The 17,887-nt window shown below is 42.2% G+C and overlaps 1 protein-coding gene across 3 annotated transcripts in view; it reads left to right on the forward strand.

The window, feature by feature from the left end:
* fam135b (family with sequence similarity 135 member B) overlaps positions 1-17,887 on the forward strand; it is a 306,137-nt gene that overhangs the window by 144,684 nt on the left and 143,566 nt on the right. For all 3 annotated transcript variants that reach the window (XM_078397568.1, XM_078397570.1, XM_078397569.1), the window contains one exon: positions 14,845-14,984. In XM_078397568.1, coding sequence (XP_078253694.1) covers positions 14,845-14,984 — 140 coding nt within the window. The remainder of the gene's footprint in view (positions 1-14,844; positions 14,985-17,887) is intronic.

Genomic DNA, 17,887 nt, shown 5'->3' on the forward strand with positions numbered 1-17,887 from the left:
CAGCATCCCTCTCCCCATCAGAACTGCCCCCTCCATCGATTCCTTTAAGTCCAGGCTCAAAACCTATTTCTACTCCCTAGCGTTTGAGGCTCATTGAGGAGGCGCTGTGAACTGTTTGCGTGCTACTGTATGTTTCTTTTTTTTTCCTTAGTACCTAATCAGATGTACAGCACTTTGGTCAACGTGGGTTGTTTTTAAATGTGCTATACAAATAAAATTGACTTGACTTGACTTGACTGTAGGCTAGTGTATGTAACTAACCCTGCTATAATGCTATCAAAAATGATATAGATATACGCTTGCTTTGAATCGTGAGAACAGTCTTGCTTGACTGTTCTCCTTGTCTGACAAGTTATTGCGAATAAAGTAGCTACAGTTTGATAGTCACTCGCGTCTGGTGTAAATTATTCCAACAGTTTTGGAGGTTCCACCGAGATGTTTAAAATCATTATCGATGGTAATGTTTATGCAAGTTTCTGGAGTCCCACGATAGCATTCCCACGATAGCATTCCCATGAACTCTGAGGAAAGGGGCTAGTAAACCAAAAGCGGGGATGTTTAGTGTTATAGTCTGCCTGATACTGACATTGTTTTAGATTGACCCTGCCCACCTGGGTATTCCCTTGTGTATAGTTCTTTCGGACACACAAGTGTAATCTTTGTGGGTTGTTGTCTGTATCATTTCATAATTTGGCCGATTTAGTCTTGAGTATCCTGTTTTGTATTTCAACTGCCCCTGATGATTGTGGGTGATATGGGCAGGAAAATATTCGTTGTACTGAAGTCCCTTCATTTGTTTCTTTACAATTAAACCAGGAAAGTGGGGTCCATTGTCATTTGACGTAGCCTCTGGAATGCCAAATCTCGGTTGCACTTTCAGTCGCACCTTGGCTACTGTTGTGGCATCACTGCGGCGAGTGGGAAAGGCTTCTACCCATCTGGCAAACAAATCTACAATTACCAACATATACTCAGGACTCATACATCCAGGCATTTGTATAAAACCCATTTGCATATAAACAAACGGTCCCCAGGATAGGGGTCGCGAAGCAGGCTGTACGCTGGGAGTTTTTCCCGTGTTATACGTTTGCCACGTCATACACTTGGCAGTAACTCTCATAGAAACATTGAAAATAGGTGCAGAAAGAGGCCATTCAATATGATCATGGCTGATCATCCGGAATCAGTACCCCGTTCCTGCTTTCTCCCCATACCCCTTGATTCTGTTCAGCAAAAGTAGCAAAAACCCAGTGCATACCAGGTTGCTTGAATAATATTATTCATCCCCCCTTTGGCAGCATGTGTAAAGTGATGACACACATGTGCCAACCAGGGCAGGAGTTGCTCTGGGGCAACTGTGCGACCGTCACAGGAGACCCAAAGATCATTAGGCAATTGGAAACATTTGGCATCTATCCACAATTAGCACTCAGAAACATTGGCAGCAGCTCACATCACTATTATTTCATTAATAGAGAGCCCTGGGGAATTACAATGTTGCAGAGACTGGAGGATTACTATTTTAATTCTGTGGGTGGCTGCTGCATCATCCCGGGTAGTGAATAAGGCAGCGTTTCTCAACCTTTTTACCCTTAATAATAATAATAATAATAAGCATTTATTTTATATAGCGCCTTACCAGAAGCTCAAAGTGCTTTACAAAAATAATCATAACATAAAAACAAACAGACAAACTATCCTAACGGAGAAGCGGCGAATAAACAGCGCCAGCGTCCTCTCACGTCAGGGTCCGGCAGTAGACAACAAAAAGCACAGGACACACAGATACAATTTTTACACAAACAGCCATCACAGCGATTGCTCCAGGCACACCCTCACTGTGATGGAAGGCAAAGAAAAGTCTTATCTCCTCCTCATTCTTCTCCCGTGGTGCCACGAGGTGATCGAGGCTCCCAACTTTTTGAAGCCCCCACCGGGCGATGGAAAGTCCTAGGGCCAAGCCGAGCAGGCCGATGAAGGTCCTGAGCCCCCACCAGGCGATGGAAAGTCCCAGGGCCGAGCCGAGCCGAGCAGGCCGATGAAGGTTCTGAGCCCCCACCGGGCGATGGAAAGTGCTGCGGCCGAGCCACTCAGGGCGATGAAGGGCCTGCGAGCGGGTCGATCGTACCCTTGCGGAACCCTTGAAATAATTTTCATGTCTCAGGGAAACCCCTACAAAAAAAATATTATATATCTTTATTAATCTCTTTCTCTTTCATAAACTTAAAGTTCATAAAGCAAACATAATATATTTTTTTCTGATAACTGGTTTAAGCAAAAAATAACTTATGTTTTTCTCAAGTTTATTGACAATGCAAAACACAAAAATGACTCAAAAATGCATTTACATATGATTAGCCTATTTATCACTATTTCTCTCGGAATCCCTAGTGACCTCTCGCGGAACCCAAGGGTTCCTGGGAAACCCGGTTGAGAAACACTGGAATAAGGAGATGTCATCCTGACCTCTAGTGTGTGCGGAGCATTTCACTATTGCGACAGTTGTAGGCAGTTGAATGGCTTTCAAAAGGTTACGGATCATTATCTCATGTCTTATATAGGGGTTAAAAGAGGTAAAAAATCTCATAATTTGCCAAAATCGTGAACAGCTCCAAAGGCATAGCAGCAATCTGTGTAAATGTTAACAGTGGTAGATTTGGCTAAAATCCATGCACGGGTGAGGGCAATGAGTTCAGCAAGTTGAGCTGAGCAGTTGGAAGGTATTGCTGCTGATTCGACTGTAGAGCTGGAGCTGGGATCACGTAGCCTGTTTGAAAGGAGCCGTCAGGCATTCTGGTGGAGGATACATCAACAAACAATTCGTATTCCACTGTGCACAGAATTCATTTTAAGCAGCTCACAGTCACCCAAGTAGGAAGTTGCAGTTTTGGCATAAATATCATTAGGTCCCATAATAGACTGTGCAGTGTAAGTTGGTGCGCCAGTATGGTAGATCTATTGCATATCCGAAACTAGGCAGTCCTTCAATCTTGTGGAGCAAGTGACTTGAAAGGTTATCAGTCATTATTTTCCAACACCACACATCAGCTCTCTTTCTGATACTAAAAGAGCCATAACATGACTGTACTGTACTTCAGGACTTTGAAGAGTCATTCCAGTAGGAGAACATATAATGGTGCATCCTCGCTTGCAAAGTCAGTCTCTTCCCAAAAGATTAACTGGTACATCTTCTGCAATGAAGAACTGGTTCTCACCCTTTATGCCTAGGATGCCATATGAGTCTTTTTCTGTTAGTGGCATGGAGAGAGGCTGAGAGAGAGATAAGACCGATCACATTTAACATTGAGTTTGATTTTGGCAAATGAGAGTAGTGGAGTGTGTCGCTCCAGTGCCAATGAGGAATTCTTTACTGAGGCCATTAGTTGTGAGAGTGGTTAAGGGCTCATTGGGCCCTTGGGTCTGGGATAGCAATTGTGATGATATCTCAGGATGACATAGTCATTTAATAGACGGGTACAGTAGATGAGGTTGGAGGAGGTACAAGTGAACCTCTGCCTATCCGTTGTTCAAGATGTGGGCTCTTATACATTGGCAAGATCAAACACAGACTGGGTGATCGTTTTGCAGAACACTTTCGCTCAGCCCGCCTGAACCTACCTGATCTCCCGGTTGCTGGACACTTTAATTCTCCTTCCCATTCCTACACAGACCTTTATGTCCTAGGTCTCCTCCGTTGCCAGAGTGAGGCTAAATGCAAATTGGAGGAACAGCATCTCATATTTCGCTTGAGCAGCTTACAGCCCAGTGATATGATTTTTGATTTCTCTCACTTCAGGTAGCCCCAGCATTCCCTCTCTCTCTATTCCTCCCCCACCCAAGTCATACTAGCTTCTCGTTTTCACCCTACAAACAGCTAACAATGACCTGTTTCCTTTATCATCGTTACTTTTTTGCATATCTTTCATTGTTCATTGTTCTTTATCTCTCTGCATCACCGTCTATATCTCTCCTTTCCCTTATCCCTAACCAGTCTGATGAAGGGTCTTGACCCGAAACATCACCCATTCCTTCTCTCCAGAGATGCTGCCTGTCCCGAAGTTAACATCGTACACTGTAAACAATATAATAACGAGAGAAAAAATAGTTCAGAGTGTGTGTGTGTTTATATATATATATATATATATATATATATAAAAAACCCGCACACATACGTACACACAAAAAAAACCCAGTAATAGTGCAGTAATAACAATAATAGTCTATGCAGTTCAGAGCTTATTTGAGGTTGTAGTGTTTAATAGCCAAATTGCTGTAGGGAAGAATCTGTTCCTGAACATGAACTTTACAATTTTCAGGCTCCTGTACCACCTTCCCGATGGCAGTGGTGAAATGAGCGTGTGGCCAGGGTGGCGTGGGTCTCTGATGATGCTGGCTGCCTTTTTGAGGCAGCGACTCCAGTAAATCCTTTCGATACTGGGGAGGTCAGAGCCGGTGATGGACTGGGCAGTGTTCACAAATTCGTGCAGTGTGTGGTGCATATGTGGTAACAATGCATATAAATCCTTACCTACAAATTGGATTGGGACCTGTACCCTGGGATACATAGCTCCTAATGCTTGGGGAGTTAAAACCCTCCAGGCTTATTTGATGAGGAATCATGTTCAGCCATCCACAGGGAAGGTTAGACACAGGAGAGAGGTTGAAAACCCACTTGATGTCTGCAATACAGGGTTCCACAGATTCCTCTGCATCCTGATACCTGGCCTTGGAGTAAATGTGCTGGAGAAAGCAATCAACATCTCAGCCACCATGGAACAAATAGAGAACAGGACGACAGATGTGATTTCAATAGACAATAGACAATAGGTGCAGGAGTAGGCCATTCAGCCCTTCGAGCCAGCACTGCCATTCAATGCGATCATGGCTGATCACTCTCAATCAGTACCCCGTTCCTGCCTTCTCCCCATACCCCCTAACTCCGCTATCCTTAAGAGCTCTATCCAGCTCTCTCTTGAAAGCATCCAACGAACTGGCCTCCACTGCCTTCTGAGGCAGAGAATTCCACACCTTCACCACCCTCTGACTGAAAAAGTTCTTCCTCATCTCCGTTCTAAATGGCCTACCCCTTATTCTTAAACTGTGGCCCCTTGTTCTGGACTCCCCCAACATTGGGAACATGTTATCTGCCTCTAATGTGTCCAATCCCCTAATTATCTTATATGTTTCAATAAGATCCCCCCTCATCCTTCTAAATTCCAGTGTATACAAGCCCAATCGCTCCAGCCTTTCAACATACGACAGTCCCGCCATTCCGGGAATTAACCTAGTGAACCTACGCTGCACGCCCTCCATAGCAAGAACATCCTTCCTCAAATTTGGAGACCAAAACTGCACACAGTACTCCAGGTGCGGTCTCACCAGGGCCCGGTACAACTGTAGAAGGACCTCTTTGCTCCTATACTCAACTCCTCTTGTTACGAAGGCCAACATTCCATTGGCTTTCTTCACTGCCTGCTGTACCTGCATGCTTCCTTTCATTGACTGATGCACTAGGACACCCAGATCTCGTTGAACTCCCCCTCCTCCTAACTTGACACCATTCAGATAATAATCTGCCTTTCTATTCTTGCTTCCAAAGTGAATAACCTCACACTTATCTACATTAAACTGCATCTGCCATGTATCCGCCCACTCACACAACCTGTCCAAGTCACCCTGCAGCCTTATTGCATCTTCCTCACAATTCACACTACCCCCCAACTTAGTATCATCTGCAAATTTGCTAATGGTACTTTTAATCCCTTCACTGAGAAGTCCAGTCTCTGTCCAAGATGGTTATTCAAAATCGGATGGCTTTAGAGTTTCTCCTAGTGGCCCAGTGGGAAGTTTGCACAATCCTGGTCCTTGATTATGCTGGCAGTCTTGCTGAGGCAGCTCAAAGTGTTATCTATAACACTTATAGATAACCTATAAGCACTAAGTATTGGGTAGGTAGTCAGGCCTTAAAGAAGCTCTTTATGGCAGCCACAGATAAGATGCAGACAAGGCTGGATAGAGTTTTGGGCAAATGAAAGTGTGCGTGTGTGCGTGTATGTACTTGTGTGTGTATGTACATGTGTATATTTGTGTGTGGCAATACACACTATGATTGAATGCCCTGATCAAGTCCCTCACCAGAGGAGGCTTTGTGCCATTATCAAATGATCAGCCTAGTAGACATTGCATCATTTAGCACCAGGTTACATAACAGAAATGCTGTAATCATTAAGGGGACTCACCATGATGCTTCTCCAGAGAAGGAATGGGTGACGTTTCGGGTCGAGACCCTTCTGAACTGTCACCCATTCCTTCTCTCCAGAGATGCTTCCTGTCTCGCTGACTTACTCCAGCTTTTTGTGTCTACCTTCAGTTTAAACCAGCATCTGCAGTTCTTTCTTACACATTTCGTTCTCTCCACTGCAAAATCTGCTCAAGATATGTCTACTTTGAAGAAGTTCTCCTCCTCTCTCCGACGAGAGTTCTGCAACATCCTCTCTTGCTACTCCCCCTCTGTGATTCCTCCTGAGTGTGAAGAAGGGTCTCGACCCGAAATGTCACCCATTCCTTCTCTCCAGAGATGCTGCCTGTTCCGCTGAGTTACTCCAGCTTTTTGTGTCTATCTACGTTGCTTCTCCATCTGTTTTGAGGAATGAAAACTGAGTCTGGCAGTGGCCGCAAGATGAACACTGATGTCACATGTTGTTTGCATCACTTTGAAGAGCTGCTGTGGGCTTTGGTGTTTTTTTCTGTCTTGCAAACAAAGGTCAAAGGTTGTTCACTTCTCCACAGTTTAGTTTGGTATTCACAGAAATGGCCACTGTGCACATAATGATGTTATTAGCTGCGTGACCGATGGCAAGCAAATGTCAAGGGGAAATCCAAGGGGAAATTATGCTCAAGCCAAATGAACAGATAACTGATATATCTTGCAGGAAGCCACTTTGATATAGTGCTTCCACAATTTTAAAAAAAGTGCAAGTGGGTCCAATATTTAGGCTCCAACATAGTTTCACAGGAATAATCACACATCCATCGAATTAGAATATCTGTCATTTTCTCTATTCTCTATTTCTTGCCAGTTAACCTATTTCCTAATCGGGTCAATAATTTTTTATCAATCCACATGTTTCAGCTTTCATATATGTGACATAATTAAAACCTTCCGGAAGCTCATATAAATAATATCCATAAATTCTCTACTTCCTAATACGTCGGACACCTCTTCAAAAGAATTAATCAAATGTGATAGGCATGTCTAACCTTTATAAATCAATGCTGGTTCTCTCTGATCAGCTGAAAATGTTCAAGGTGATCAACGTGTCCTACTTGCAGGATTACAATGTCCCATGGTCTCTGTCATGGTATCAGCTTTTTTTTCTTCTCCTAAAGATAATTTGTTGCTTGCCTTTCACCTCTAAATGAACTCCAAGGAATTAATCCTGCATTCCAAGGAATAGAGTTCCAGCCATTAACAAAAAATGCAGGAGGATGAGGGGTGATCTTATAGAGGTGTTTAAGATCATGAGAGGAATAGATCGGGTCGATGCACAGAGTCTTTGCCCAGAGTAGGTGAATCGGGGACGAGAAGACACAGGTTTAAGGTGAAGGGGAAAAGATTTATTAGGAATCTGAGGGGTAACTTTTTCACACAAAGGGTGGTGGGTGTATGGATCAAGCTGCCAGAGGAGGTGGTTGAGGCAGGGACAATCCCGACACTTACGAAACAGTTAGACAGGTACAGGGAGAGGATGGATTTGGAGGGATATGGACCAAATACGGGCAGGTAGGACTAGTGTCTCTGGGACATGTTAGCTGGTGTGGGCAAGTTGGGCCGAAGGGCCTTTTTCCACACTGTATCACTCTGTGACTCTAACTTAACTTAAAATTTTTAGTCTCGCTACAGAAGTATGATACGAAGCATATTGTCCAGACTTATATATTTCAATTTCAGGCAAAGAAATGGTGGTTAAAAAAAGTGCAGAGTCGACCCTTTTAACATCAATTGTAAAAATATTTTGGTAAAAATAAAAACTAACATTTACCAAGTAGATAATTTAACCTCAGTCCGAACCTAACTGAAGTATTTGCACTTCTGTGAAATTGATGACCTGTTGTTTTCCAAAAGATTATACATAAGCAGATTGTAACATAATCAATTTAAAAGCCTGATGGAAAAATAAAAGGATGATTTTAATTTCAATGAAATAAAGTGCCGCAAAAATCAATTCAACACCCCTAACACATTGGAGCCAAGTACTCAATCCTTTTGGATTAGATTTTGAAGGCAATTTCTGTTTTTTGCCCACAGAATCTTCAAATGTTTTAATGTATTCCCTCTCCTTTATCCATCCAGCTCCACCCAACCTCCCACAATGTGCGGACCCGTACACACATACTTTCACAGCCTCAAGCAGGTACAGGTGCGTACACAGACACGCACGCAGACACACGCCCGCACACATTAACAGACACATCCACACTCCACTTTCGCGCGCATGCACACACGCGCGCACACACACACACACACACACACACACACACACACACACACACACACACACACACACACACACACACACACACACACACACACACACACACACACATACTCCACACTCACACACATACTCCACAATCTCCTACACACACACTCCACATTCTCACACACACACTCCATGCTCTCATATACACACACACATCTCACATTCTCTCTCTCTCACACACACACACGCCCAGACATGTCAACACACACTCGCCCAACTAAGCACTCCTCCTCCCCAACATACTCTCCCAGAAAGAAAAGTTGCCCACCCGCTGAGTTCCTGCAGCACTTTGCTTTTCACGGTGCGGATTCATGCACACTCATACCCGCAAACACACTTAAAGTAATGCACGCAGGCAGAGCCATATATGTATACTCAAGATAGGCACAAAATGCTGGAGAAACAGCGGGGCAGGCAGCATCTCTGGGGAGAAGGACCCATTTCTTCTCTCCGGAGATGCTGTCTGTCCCGCTGAGTTACTCCAGCATTTTGTGTCTATCTTTGGTTTAAACCAACATCTGCAGTTACTTCCGACATATTATGTTGTCGGATGATCAGCCATGATCATATTGAATGGTGGTGCAGGCTCGAAGGGCCGAATGGCCTACTCCTGCACCTATTTTCTATGTTTCTATGTTTACACACATGCAGATTTCTTTCTTCTTGTATCTTTTGTCTGCAGTTTTATCGCTTGCACTGTGACTTCAGTACTGAAGTTGCTATTGTATGGGAGAATGTCATCTTAACCTTGCTGCTTGCCACACACACAGTTTCCTTTAAAGATTATGGAAGAGGGACTTTTGCTAACCTTCCCCTTCCTGGCACAGAGGTAGTAATGCTAATTATAGTGCGGCAGATGCTTACCTGATTCTGCTATCAGCAAGATTAGGGCTGAATTGTTGGTTTATCTAGAGAGCATCCAGGGTTCTTTCACAGATGTATGGCATGAAAGTGCTTTTGACATGAAAGCATTTTCCACACACTGTGTTTGCATTCTTGACTGTACCTACCAGGAAAGGTGTCAAGCAGAGACTAGAATCTACCCTATAGGGCAAAAAGGAAAAGAGAATCAGAGTGCGAATCGAGAGAGTCACTGTTGCATATCTTCCAACAGATGGATTAACAGTGGTGTCCACAGTGGCTTGGCAGGAGATCATCAATCCTCAGGTTAAGAATTGTGGATGCCCAAGTGGAAAGACCGAGAGAAAGAGAAAATTTAAAATATGAATTAAATGGTGCCACAGATAGCAACACTACTCCTTGGGGCTTTGTAATAAAAAACATTAAAATAAATATGCACATCTAAATTCCTCTCAATTTATTGCAATTAATGGATCGACTACACTACTGAAGCAAAGGGGGGAGGGTGTACAGCTGAGTGCAGTGAGAAAGGACTGCAGTTGGTTAACTTTATGCATTTATGTTTGGAGACAGTTCTGATTTATTCAGCAATATTGACAGAGTAACTTTCTTGTTGACAAGTTTCCTGTGTTTTGATGTTCTTGTTAAGAAATATTTAATTTCTGCTGACAATATAAAAGCACATAACTGTGGACATGTACTGCACCTCAAAAAATTGCATTTAACTCACATTATTGTGTGCAGTTCTGGTCGCCCATTACAAGAAGGATGTAATGGGCTTTGGATAGGATGCAAAAGAGGTTCACCTGAATGCTGCCTGGACTAGAGGGTATTAGTTACAAGGAGAGTGTGGACAAACTTAGATGGTTTTCTCTGGAGCATCAGAGGCTGAGGGGGGACCTGATATACAATTATGAGAGGTGTAGATAGGAGGACAGTCAGAACCTGTTTCCCAGGATGGAAATGTCAAAGACTAGAGGCCACAGCTTTAAGATGAGTGGGGGGGAATTTAAAGAAGATGTGCAGGGCAAGTTTTTTTTACACAATTCCTGGAATGTACTGCCAGAGGTGATGGTGGGTGCAGTTTTAGGGAAACGTGGAATTAGAATCAAAACTGCATTACATGTTGTGGTTTACTTCCGATGAAGTGGAGGAAAAACAAGAAATACAAATGAGATTAGTTGCTAATTATATGCAGAGTTAAAGGAAAGTGTCCAAATCCTACAATTTGTGTGCTTCTATGTCAGCTGAGCAACATTTTAAATCATTTTATCTTCATCCTCTTTATGGGAAATTTGGTCAATTTGAATTGAATCAATGAGATTTCCCAGTGCAGTCTAAGAATTGCTCTAGCCTGTTAGAGCTTCTATCACTGGCATATCCATAGATCCCCAATAAGATGATATTATAACATAATATTAGACCTCCCATCTGCCTCATTGGAGTGCTTTGAAGTATTTGTAAACAACTTGCAGGTCTATAATCTGACCAGTCCCAGTATGTTGATGCAATCACAAACAAAGGTCATCAATACTTCTATTCCTCTCTATGACGTTTAAATCCTATCAAATGTTTAGATATGATTGGTGGAAAGCATACAGACTAGTTGGATCATGGCCTGGTTCAGTCATTTGAGGGCCCAAGAATGAAGGAGGCTGTAGAAGGAAGTGGACATTGCCTGGTCCATCACAGGTTCTGACCTCCCCACCATCAAAGGAATCTACGGGAAGCATTGCCTTAAGAAGCCAGCTAAGATCCATAGCACCCTGGCTATGCCCTCATTTTGCTGCTGCTATCAGGAGGAAGTTACAGGAGCCTGAGAACCATTACCTCTTGGTTCAAGAACAGTTTCTTTCATTGGCCATCAGGTTCTTGAACCGCACTGTACAATCTTAGTCACAACCTTCTCTCAACATTGAACCACTGTGGACTTTGTATCTGTACTGTGTACTTCGGCTTGCACCATCATGGACCAGTTACCTAGTATAATGGATAATTTAGTTTGGTTTAGTTTAGAGATATAGGTTCAGCCCACCAAGTCCGTGCCTATCAATGATCACCCGTGTTTATTTATTTATTTATTTATTTATTTATTTATTTAGTCATCTATTTATTTATTTATTTATTTATCTATCTATCTATCTATCTATCTATCTATCTATCTATCTATCTATCTATCTATCTATCTATCTATCTATCTATCTATCTATCTATCTATCTATCTATCTATCTATCTATCTATCTATCTATCTATCTATCTATCTATCTATCTATCTATCTATCTATCTATCTATCTATCTATCTATCTATCTATCTATTTATCTATTTATCTATTTATTTATTTATTTTCCGGTCAATACAATACAACAGATTGACCATACAGTTGTGAAAGTTAAATAGTGTGAAATCATTGTATCAAAAATAAAACAATATAATCACACATGATATTTTCTGACCGAAAAAAAAGGTGTAGGCAGAAGCCAAAGCTTATTGTGCCTACCCTTAATACTTAACAAAATATAATTAAAAAAAACACAACATCATAAGTCAGAAGCAGATAAACAAAACATAGAAAGACACACAAATATAGTCACGAACCATCATTTCTGTCATGTCAGTCATTTCTCAGTGCTGATCACATATTTTGTATCTTTCAAATATAATATTTTTGAACATTTTCTTGAATTTACACATATTACTACACTCTTTTAATTCATTGTTGCAACTGTTCCATAAATTGACCCCTTTAACAGTCACACATCTATTTTTCACATTTGTTCTTACCCTCTCTTTTTCAAATATATAATTTCCCCCGAGTGGTTGGATACCTGCTCTCCCTCACTGAAAACAAACCTTGAATACAGTCAGGAAGTGTTTTTTTTTTGTTGCTCTATACATTATTTATAGAGTATTAAAGTCTACTAGGTCCATAAATTTTAGGGCATATGATTTCATAAATAATGGATTGGTTGGGTCATTATAACTAGCCTTATTGACAATTCTTATAGCTCTTTTTTGCATTATAAAGATTGAATTAATGCTAGTACATGAGCTCTATCTGACACACGAAGGACAATTTACAGAAACCAATTAACCTATGAACCTGCATGTCTTTATAATGTGGGAGGAAACTGGAGCACCCAGAGAAAACCCATAGGGAGAATGTACAAACTCTGTACAGACAGCACCCATAGTCAGGATCAAACCCGGGTCTCTGGTGCTTTAAGGCTGCTGCAGCTTTACCGTGCCAGCACATATTGTATTATTTTTTATTGTATATTTATTTGCTGTGTTAATGCGCCTCAACAGCAGTACAAGTTATTTTTTTCTCTTTTGGGATTCCTAAACACGCTGTTGCTGTCTGATCTGTGTCCAGTTTAAATGTCAGGTCATTGATCTGGGATTTTATCTCTGTTTTTCTGTCCACAAGATCCACCTAATATTGTTCTTGTATTATCTGCGTTTGCTCCCGGTTTCTAGCATCTGCTGTTTTGTGCATTTGTATATGTTCAACAGCTCTCCATCCTTCCCATGGAATTCTAGAAATAGGCTTTGCTAAAGCGATGCATGCCATTTTCTATCATTTTGGAATATTTCAAATATCACCATCTGGCCGGTGTTATGCCTGTGCCGTATGCCTCCTCGGCTCCCCTTCCTTTTCAGCATTTCCTTTGCGACTCCCTGGTTCACACTCCCATCTCCAATAACACTCAACACCCCCTCTTCACAGCAGCCTCCCATCCAGCCACGAGATGCACCAATTCTTCTTTGACCTCCTCCCCAGCCATGCTGCACCACCCACCATCCATGGAGCCAAACGCCCCCTGTAGGTGCAACAATGCACTTGCACTTCCTGCTCTTCTAATCTAATGTAAAATGCAGATTGTCTGACTGCTTTATAGAATGCCAGGTAGACACGAAATGCTGGAGTAACTCAGCGGGACAGGTAGCATCTCTGGAGAGAAGGAATGGGTGATGTTTCATGTCGACACCCTTCTTCAGACTACTTTATAGAATGCAAGGGTCCACAGAGAGATCCATGAGTTTCCAGGTGCCTTTTACTTCGTACACTGTCTCAACAAATCCCAATCTGTCCAAGGAACAACATCTCAATGGTTCCATGGTGCTCTGTTTGTCACATATGCAACAGCACGGTGAAATTCCTTTTGCAAATATTACACAAGGCGGCGTCGCCATTATCCAAAGTCCAGTCAGCCCGCGTACTCGATGTACTGAGTTCCCGCGAACCAAAGTCCCTCACCTCCTCTCCGGCCATCTTTGTGTACCGGGGGCGCCTCCTGCGGCTGACCTTGAAGGCGATGGAGGCATTACCCCAGTTCATCCTCCTACGTGCCCTTGTTTCCAGAGCCCACCGGCCAATGAGCCTTTTGGGCGGACCCTGCCGAGCGTTCAGGTGGATTCCCAGTCCCCTTGACTAAAGAACCTTTGGGCGAGGACCTGCCGACCAACGAGCCTTCCGGGCAGGCACCCACTGACTGATGTGGCTTCGGGGCAGGCACCGCGGCTGTGGCACCTCTGGAAGGTCTCCTCCGCCTGGCTCCTCGAGTTCTATCCCTTGGACATCCCTTCTCAAAATTCAAAACTCCACCTCAGCCCATCTTCCGTCTAGGCACCCTTGGAGCTAAATATTGAATTTAACAGTTTTAAGTAATCAACATTCAAGTTTGTATTCGAACTGGTGAGTTCAGGTGCAAAGAGAACAACTTGCTAGGTGTGGTTACCAGGCTGAGAACTCTCCATAGAGAGGAGGTAAACATGTGTATTGAAATTGATGATCTTTCATGGTGAAGGATGTGGTCTTCAATCATGGGCATCATCTCTGTTTTTTCCTTCACGGATGCTGGCTGACCTGCTGAACATTTCTAGCATTTTCTGCTTTGGTTTTAGATTTCTTGGCTTCTACAGTATTTTGTCATGAAATCCTTGGCCAATTCTATTCACTGTTCCCAATCTTGCCTCAGTAAATAATCATAGAAACATAGGATATAGGTGCACGATGAGGCTATTTGGCCCTTTGTGCCAGCACCGCCATTCATTGTGATCATGGCTGATCATCCACAATCAGTAACCTGTGCCTGCCTTCTCCCCATATCCCTGCTGTTTGTACGGAGTTTGCACGTTCCCCCTGAGACCACGTTTGTTTTCTCCCGGTGCTCCGGTTTCCTCCCACATTCCAAAGACGTGCAGGTTTGTAGATTAATTGGTTTCCGTAAATTATCCATAGTGTGTAAGTTAGACCAGTGTATGGGTGATCACAGGTGAGCACAGACTCGGTAGGTTGAAGGGCCTGTTTCCACGCTATATCTCTGAACTAAACTCAACAGTCTGATGAGTGAGTAACCAGAATTTCATTGTGCTGCAATTTTGTACCTTAATTCTTTTCTGTTTTTACTTAATACTTGATTGTTTTATTTTGCAGGTGATTCATTCACCAATCCACCCTTCATTCATGACAACACAGTTTACAGTAGGATATTTCAGATCATGTACAGAAATGAAGAAATCGTGGTGAACAGTCCCAGTCTCTTCAGGGTGCACCTCTTGTTGGATGGAGAAAGGGTGAGTTATTTTATTAAACTACGCTCTCGAAGACATTGTAAAGGGAAAGCAGGATAATTGCATAGTTGGTAGAGGAAAGTGGTCCTTAAAAGAAACACAATCAGTATTGGTGTGTGGCAGCAATATGGTTTCTCAAAGCACAGATATCTTCATAAAATCAGGAGGTCAGGAAGCTTATCTATAAAGATAAACAAAGTTAACATTTCACATCCAAGACCCTGAGATTGTTCTGGCAAAGTGTTTTGGACCTGAAACATTAACTCGTTCCGTGTCCACAAATGTTGCCTGACATGCTGAGTGTTTCTGGCATTGTAAATGAAAGAAATGTGTGGTATCTACATGTGCGTGCCTCAATCTTTAATGCTCTATGTATTTCACACCTTATTGGTGGCTCTCAGTTCATGTAAAAGCAAAGATCAGTGTGAACAGGTGAGATGAGCACATGCCTCTCAGTAGCTGTTGTCTGCTCCGAGCATCAAATGATCAGTGGTGAGACAAGGTGGGGGCGGGATGGAGCGAAGTTGGGTATGGTGTGTGAATAACCATCCAAACTGAAGGCATTGATTCAATGATACTTTATTGTCACGTGTAACTGAGTACAGTGAAATGCTTTGTTTTGCATGCATCCCGGTAAAATCATACAGCAGACTTCACCTAAGCAGCACACGAGAGTCGCACGTTTCTAGTGGTGACAATGTTGCAAAAAGTTAATTGAACGACAAAATGTTCATTGAAAAACATTGCTCCTCCCTTCCCTGTGCTTTTCCTCATTTCTGTGAGAACCTGCATTCCTAGTACTTTGGCTGCCATGGAAACTGCTCCTTTAAGTCTCTGACTTGCTTCCCATGGAGCTGAGCAGCAAACATGTGGCAGCCGTGACATGCAGGAAGGTGCCACCATGATGAAACAAGGAACTGCAGAATAAAAGGGACACAAAGTGCTGGAGTAACTCAAAGAGTCATGCAGCATTTCTGGAGAACATGGGTAGGGTTTTGGTCGGGGCCATTCTTCAGACTGCCACTATGAACTGTGCAGGTCAATGTTTAACACTGGGATCAGCACGGAAACCTGCCGACCAAACTTTAAACGTAAGTTTTTCCAAATCTGTTCTTTTTATGTGTCCTCTGACTGGCCATTGCTGAAAGCACTAACCATTTGCACACAAATGCTTATGCAAATGTGTCAGATGTTACCTGTAAATGAAACACATGCACAAAATAGAATTAGCAATGAAATATTAAACACTTAAAACAGCAGACAGTCCAGGCAAAATCCTATATGAATTAAGTGCTGCCAATCTAATATCTTTTTGTTAGACCAGCTTAAATCAATGTAGATGCAACAGGATTCTTGACATTTTTATCTGTGCTTGTAGGTTCAATCTTTATCTAATTTTTAGAAATTGACAAGGCCAAAGTATGATATTGAACAGAGAGCTCAGAGTATTTTTTAAAAAGCCATCAGAATCATAGAGCAAAGTGCAGATGATACATTGGAATCCCCTCCATCTGACCTGTATCTTGAATGTAAGCTGGCACATTAGTTTGCAGCTAATACTTTTGTTCACTTACAGTATGACCAATGTAATGTAAACAAGATAAAACATACTTTATGGAACATTATAAGGATTTAGCTGATAAAACATTGCCACTCAAAATTAAATTCACATGGCTACAAATGTTGGAACTACTTTAGTGAAATGGGAGGAAACACTAAAGTGAGACTCAAATCCGTGAGCAAATAATGGATAATGCTGTTCCAATTCTCTTTTTTTTTCATTGGTAAAATGGACGAGGAATGAAGGGTTTTAGGAGAGGATGGATAAAAGGGATTAAGGTGGATAATTAGCCGTGATTTCCGTGGATTATGGAGCAGCTCAGTCCATGTGTGGAAAAGGAATTGCAACAGCATTATTTGTTGTTTGCTTCAGATTCTGCTTGTGTATCACCTTTGAGTACCCTTCTCTTTCATCATGACTATTATTTCTCCCCTGTCTTTAAAGCTGCTCTTGCATTGGCAGGTTAGTCCTTCTGCAAGTTCAGTTCAACTCATGTTTCTTCAGTTCCAATGTGCTATGACATGAGGTGGACACAAGAATACTGCATACTTTGCTCCTTCTCCTCTTTACCCTCTCTTGCTTCTGCATCCCAATGTAGATTCCATAAACCTTACAATGCAATGCATTGGACGTTCATTGTCAGGCACTTCTGCATCAACTGCAATGTAATAAGAAATGTACATGCGTATGTATAAAACAAATTTTAATATTGTGATTTCTGAAAATGACTCATCATTTTGCTAAAATAACATGTTTAATGAAATTCTGTGTTATTTTTAAATGCTATTTTGACAGCTTCACAGAAATTGTTGCGGTAATGAATTTACATTGAGATAGCTAAAATAAAACCAAATAAAACGGTTTGATAATCTGCCAGATTGCGTTTGCGCATTCTGCCACCTCAGGCAAATCAACAAAGGTCGGGTTGCAACAGTTCCATTTTTAAGTGCTAGGTGGTTTTCATGAGATCTCTTCCTGCACCTCCTCCTCACCCCAGGGTCCTTCCATCCTGTGGAGAAATCCATCTGGTTGGCCTCAGACTTCAGATGTGAATCAATTCATATGTGATTTGCGATGTAAAAATCAAACTAAAAACCTTGATGCATACAAGCAGTCAGATATATGATCATAAACTCTGGGGAAATCTTTTGCAGCTGAGTGGTGTGCTTGCAGTCTAGGAGAAATATCTGAGGGATCTTTCATTGTAAAACAAAGTGCTATTTGGGGAATCGTATATCCTGTTGATGCAGCAAGGGAGTTGTTAAAAGAGTTAATCAGACTCAGAGACCTGAGGTCGCAAATGGAAATATCAATTACAGTGGCCACAACACAAAAGGCTTCTCTT

The sequence above is a fragment of the Rhinoraja longicauda genome, chromosome 4, assembly GCF_053455715.1.
Source record: "Rhinoraja longicauda isolate Sanriku21f chromosome 4, sRhiLon1.1, whole genome shotgun sequence".
NCBI classification, from domain to species: Eukaryota; Metazoa; Chordata; class Chondrichthyes; order Rajiformes; family Arhynchobatidae; genus Rhinoraja; species Rhinoraja longicauda.